This window comes from Phragmites australis, chromosome 5 (genome assembly GCF_958298935.1).
Source record: "Phragmites australis chromosome 5, lpPhrAust1.1, whole genome shotgun sequence".
Lineage (NCBI taxonomy): Eukaryota > Viridiplantae > Streptophyta > Magnoliopsida > Poales > Poaceae > Phragmites > Phragmites australis.
The window spans coordinates 35,773,622-35,778,978 of record NC_084925.1 but is presented as its reverse complement, the minus strand read 5'-3'; the positions used below and the strand labels follow the sequence as shown (position 1 = coordinate 35,778,978).

At 46.2% G+C, this 5,357-nt stretch overlaps 1 protein-coding gene across 3 annotated transcripts; it reads right to left on the bottom strand.

Annotated features, from left to right (window-relative positions):
• Nucleotides 1–1,695: 1,695 nt before the first annotated feature.
• On the bottom strand, nucleotides 1,696–4,717 carry LOC133917623 (putative glycerol-3-phosphate transporter 4). Of its 3 annotated transcripts, none has more exons than XM_062361501.1 (3): nucleotides 3,759–4,717; nucleotides 2,552–3,022; nucleotides 1,696–1,803 (listed from the first exon to the last, which is right to left on the bottom strand). In XM_062361501.1, exons 1-3 carry the CDS (start codon nucleotides 4,654–4,656, stop codon nucleotides 1,757–1,759), a joined length of 1,416 nt encoding a protein of 471 aa, XP_062217485.1. In that variant the 5' UTR covers nucleotides 4,657–4,717; the 3' UTR covers nucleotides 1,696–1,756. The 3 variants fall into 3 exon arrangements, with proteins under 3 accessions (XP_062217485.1, XP_062217484.1, XP_062217483.1); XM_062361500.1 differs by lacking the exon at nucleotides 1,696–1,803 and adding an exon at nucleotides 1,937–2,393 and having other exon boundaries at nucleotides 2,474–3,022; XM_062361499.1 differs by lacking the exon at nucleotides 1,696–1,803 and having other exon boundaries at nucleotides 1,937–3,022.
• Between the last annotated feature and the right edge of the window lie 640 nt (nucleotides 4,718–5,357).

The following is a 5,357-nucleotide window of genomic DNA, read 5'->3' as shown; positions in this document are numbered from 1 at the left end:
AACCGCATTCTGGCGTTTTTTTACAGGTTTTTTCTCTTACAGTTTGCTTCCGCGAGAGAGATGGAAAGCATCAGAGCACGGGAAGCAGCCTGCAGTGCATTGTCGCAATGCTACAAGCCATGTGCAACGGTAAGACAACAAACATGCAAGCACAAACATAGTTCTCAACTTCTCATTTTGAAGGACCGAGCGGTCTGGCGTGACCTCCAACGGTCTGAGCGCTAGACTTTACACAGACAACCATAACCTACTCCAAAAATCCAAAGCCTTATCAAATCAACTCCAAATCCCACAAAACTCACGCGACAAGTGGATATGATATCAAATACTATTTTCCAACAAAAATCAACTTTGTATCATAACAAAGTTTAGAGCTTTTTCAAAATTGATGCTTCCAAGGCAATACTGAACAACATGAATTTTTGCGAGCTCGTGGTAGATAAATACACAAGGTGTTATGGAGATGCTTTCCACTGGTCATAGCTCACAAGAACTCAACAGGAACACCTTCAAAACAAAGAGAACAAGAGAATCAAGTTTCCACCATAAAAAGGCCTAAACCGGGCAAAAACCACAAAACCTTCAGTTGTGTTAGGCAATTTGCACTTAGAATGATAGTTAGACCAATATCCTCATCCTTGCACACACAAAGAATTCGCCCAAATTTGAAATCTAAAGCAATCCAAGAAACTTGCATGAGAGCCAATCGAGGGATTAAAGAGATTGAGCTCTTGCATTACTTCAAAATGTAGGATTGCATCGGTAGGGTTCACTCAAAAACTCACCATGAACACCCCAAAAGTAACTAACCACCTGCCTAATCATCCATCTCTCTTCCTCTCCTCTTTCCAACTCTCTCTCAAATCTGAACCAAATAGTCTCAAGACTCAAGGAGGCCCTAATACCTGCAATCCCCTATATTTATACGGATTTACCACGTTTAAATCGACTGAAATCGGAGCTTTGTTTCACTCGACGCGTTGTCCATCCGATCGTCCTATCGTGCGTCTGTCTTTTGATCTGTACTCAGTCAGAAATTTTTGTCTACCATACAACAAAAAATTGTATATGTTTCTACTATAGAAAAATATTGTTCACTTACGAATCAATTTTTTTATCAGCCATTAGATCTTTATCCAACGGTTGCTGTTGTAAAATAAAACATACCCTTGTTTTCACTCGATTGAAAATTAGCAACTCCCATATTTATACACCCATCTGCTATATTTATATGCCAACCACGAAACCGAAGTGCACGCTTCTTAAAGCGTGACTCCCCGCCTCTTACATCCTAAACAAGTCTTCCAATGTTGTCACGTGTCACTTTGTTCCGCAATCCCGACCGTCCGTAACTCTTTCCCGGTTCCGCTCCTCAGCCCCTCTTGTCACTTGCACTAGTATCCCACTCGCTTTGACTTGGTCAACAAGCCATTTTCATCAACCTCCATACGCTTCTTTCTCTCTTCATGTGTATATTTGGATCAGCAATGACTTCACCCAATATCCTGACTGTCCGGCCCAAAGCTTCCTGCTTAGACTTGGTTCTCTCGTTGTTGACCGCTAAATTGACTCCATTGACCTATACATCATGAGACAAGAAAACAAATTTTCTTCTCCTCCAAAGATTTCAATCGCCTTTACCAACTCCGGTTAGTCACACATAGACATGCTCAAGAAATGCTCAAAATCCCCCAATTCAACTCAAATCAAAAGAACTTGTTAATTACTCATCACAAATGCTAAGGCATGTGATATTTTAACATGGCTCCTTACATTTCTCATGCATGGATGCCAGAATGACCTCTTTTGTAGTTTCCGCAAACAACAGCAGATGTCTTAATATATAAGCAGCAGAGCAATGGCCATTCAGACATAAGAGACTTCACACGAACACAAATACTGTAGAATGAATGCTCACGAGGGAGTGGTATCCCGTTCAGTTCCCATCGACATTAAAAATACAAACAGCATTAGCATGGTGCACACAGCCTTCATCTGTATCTGAGACCGCAAGTCATTGCTCTATCTGGCTCTGTTCAACTAACCCTGGAGTGCATTTTGATATGAGAAAAGACAGGGATTCTTACGACAGATTGACTTATTAAAAAATGCTACTACAGACAGACTACAGTATCATCCGACAAAAACACAACAGATGTTATCCCGATCATGTTTACTTGTACAGGTCTTAAGCATCTACTTATAGAACTGTTCCCTTCCCTTATCTTGGTCTGGTTTGGCCTTCCTCTATGAGCATCATCTTATAGGAAATTCTATCTCATCACCTCAGTTACAAGTTACAACAACACTACAAAACTGGATCCCTCTCCACCAAAGTTGGAAGCGGCCTCGCCATCAACTGTCCTCCACTAAAAGAGGCTGAACTCCAGAATCTATGAGACGAAGAGCAAGGAGAAATATCAAGTCACTAAGTATTTGGCATCTCCAAAATTAGTGCCTTTAGTCATTATACCTGCATTTCCACTCAGCGTGTTAGTTGAACAATTTCTCCAGTTCTGAATGATTTGAGGAATTTCCCTTTTCACATTACTTGACAACAACACAGCAGCAACAAATGCACAAAGTGCAAGCATTACGAACACCGTATCCCATCCTTTCTTTGATATGAATCCCGTAATAAATGGTCCTAATGCGGCACCGAGAGATCCTGCCCCGTCTATAATAGCCGTGACAGTGGCCAATGCACGAGAATCTCCTTTAAGAGACTTGTGAGTGCCCAGATCAGCAGAAACTGCAGTTGTTATGAGAGCATAGGGTCCATTAACAAGCAGGCCACAGATCATCATCAAGCCAATGTTTGTCACTTTTGAAGTACTGCCATATGCATGAAAGAGGAAAAGAGATGGAATCGCCAAATACATGAAGATTGCAACAGTGGTAGCCCTAGCATTGAGCTGGTCAGATATGAAACCAGCGAGAATTCCACCAACAATTCCACCTACATCGAACAAAACTGACAGACACCCAGCGGATGCAGCTGACATGTACTCGCCTCCAATAGCTGGAAATGGTATAAGGAAGAGTCATTTAAAATGAAGAAAATGCATATGGATGGCCAATAAAAAAGATGAAAATATGAAATAGCTACCAAAGTTAAGAGTCGTGCATGGGGATCAGTAATGCCCAGAAAAGTTGCAAGAGGAAGTCCTCCAGACACATTGCCATGCAGTATGCATAGCACAGTTCTATTTGACATAATAAGGTACAAGTTGTTACAAACAGATCAACATAACAATGTGAGTCATGTTAGCATTAATCCATTCATAAATTGAGTCAGACAGTGATCAACTCTAAGCCTCTGACTTACCATACGGAAAACACACGCAAGATGGGGTATGGATAACCAGATAAACCAGCAGAGTTAATTCCTACCGTATTTTGGTTTTTATGTTGCTATATCAAGCACACCTGATATACCACAAAGCACAATGCTACAGTAAATCGTAGGCAAAAGGTCATGTCCTCAATCAGAATTCGCTTACAAGCAAGTCCTTAACGAAAACTAGGGAGTAGAGATTCCCCTCCTGATTTACTCGGAAGAACCAAAGCTAGACTGTCGAATTGCATGAAGTAACATAATCGCACCATCGGATGGCACAATCCCGTTCATTTTGGGTCTAATATAATCCACAGAAGGAAGCTGACAATTCACCCCAATCTAATGCGGTAATGTGCAGCACCACGACCAAATTCCAAACAATTCGGAACGAACACAAGAAAAAAGTTCGGAGGCATACCTGTCTGGCCCAAGTAGAACGGGAGCCAGTACAGGAAAGTGTAGGCGACCAGCTTAGCGAAGAAGAGGCAGAGCGCGAAGATGACCACGCCAGGAATGGAGAGCGCCTTCAAAATCCCCACAGCATCCCGCCTGTCCTTTCCAGCGCCACCCGCGGTGCTGCTGTCCTCCTCGTCGGTGCTCTCCTCATTGACCGGCTCGATCGGCGACGGACCAAAGCCAACGTACTGGGGGTAAGGCTCGAGGAAGAAAAGTACAAGAACGCCACCGAGCGCAATGAGCCCGCCCGGGACAGCGAACGACCATCCCCACCCGTACCCCAGCATGGCGGCGGCGACGAGCGATCCGGTGATGTTTCCAACCGAGGTGTGCGCGTTCCATATGCCCATGATGAGGCCGCGCCTCCGGCCGCTGAACCAGTTACCGACGATGGCGACGACCGAGGGCCAGCCGGTGGTCTGGAGCAGGCCCGTGATCACCTGGGCGACGACGTAGAACGCGAGCGAGTGAAGACCGAGGAAGTACCCGAGGCCGAAGAGCGCAACGGAGGCACCGCTGGCAACCATGCCGAAGGCGAGGAAGCGGCGGAGGTCGAGGCGGTCGCCGAGGTGGCCCGCGACGAACATGCCGAGGGAGTAGGAGGTGAGGAAGGCGACGTCGGTGGCGCCGAGGAGGGCCGGGTCGGAGAAGGGTGGCCACGACCTGGCGAGCTCGCGCTTGACGATGCTGGGCGGCTTGCGGGAGGCGTGGTAGAGCATGTAGGCGAGGAAGGTGAGCGCGAGGACGAGGGCGCTGTGGGTGTTGTACGAGAGGTCGGGCAGGGCGCGGAGGCCGCGCGGCCCGTCGGCGTGGCGTGGCCGCTCCGGCGATGGCAGCGCAGGCTCCGGTGGCTTCGTCATCGGCGGCGCGGGTGGTGGTCGTCGGGGGCAGGGAGGGGTGGTGGTCGGTGGGAAGGACGGAAGAGGACGTGGCGGGGAGACGTGTCGAGGCGCAGGACACGCGCCCGAGTTGGTCATGGTCTCGACTCGAGTGTCTGCGAGTTTTGTGCCAGTTTTCTTAGGCTCTTGGACTTCAGCTCCTGTTTGCCTTCCATTTTCTGTGCCCTTTCTCCTTGCTTCTGACGTATCGTTTGCGGCTTTCACTTGGTGGCCTGTATTTTTTTCTTTTTTAGAGAAAATGGTCACATCCGTTTTTATTCAGAGTGAAACCCATGTTTAACAGAGTGCGATGGGGTTACCAGTTTTACATAGCTGTTTAAACCGAACCGACGGGCTATAGTATCAATAAGAAAATTTTGATGGGCATAGTTACTCGGTTATTTAAGAAAAAATGGAGCTAAAATCATAACACAACGGGTAATCTACTTAGTCAAATTATCTCAGAGCACTGCAGGAACGATCCAAAATTTATTGATCAACTATCTAGCTAAATTAGTACTGACGTGATCCACACCATCAATAGTCACCTAAAAACGCAAGGAAGACAGCTTCTAGATGATGATTTTCACTCGAAGAGCCTCCTAAATTAGACGTGGAAACACCACAATACCACACAAAGAGAAAATGGAACCCGAGGGTGTCATCGGAGCTAGCATCAACAG

What these genes read in the sequence shown, in the direction of transcription:
- LOC133917623 (XM_062361499.1), bottom strand. Translation starts at nt 4,656, where the DNA reads ATGACGAAGCCACCGGAGCCTGCGCTGCCATCGCCGGAGCGGCCACGC. An exon ending in GTTCTACTTGGGCCAGACAG is followed by an intron (nt 3,023 to 3,758) that starts GTATGCCTCCGA and finishes TACCATTTCCAG; the next exon opens with CTATTGGAGGCGAGTACATG.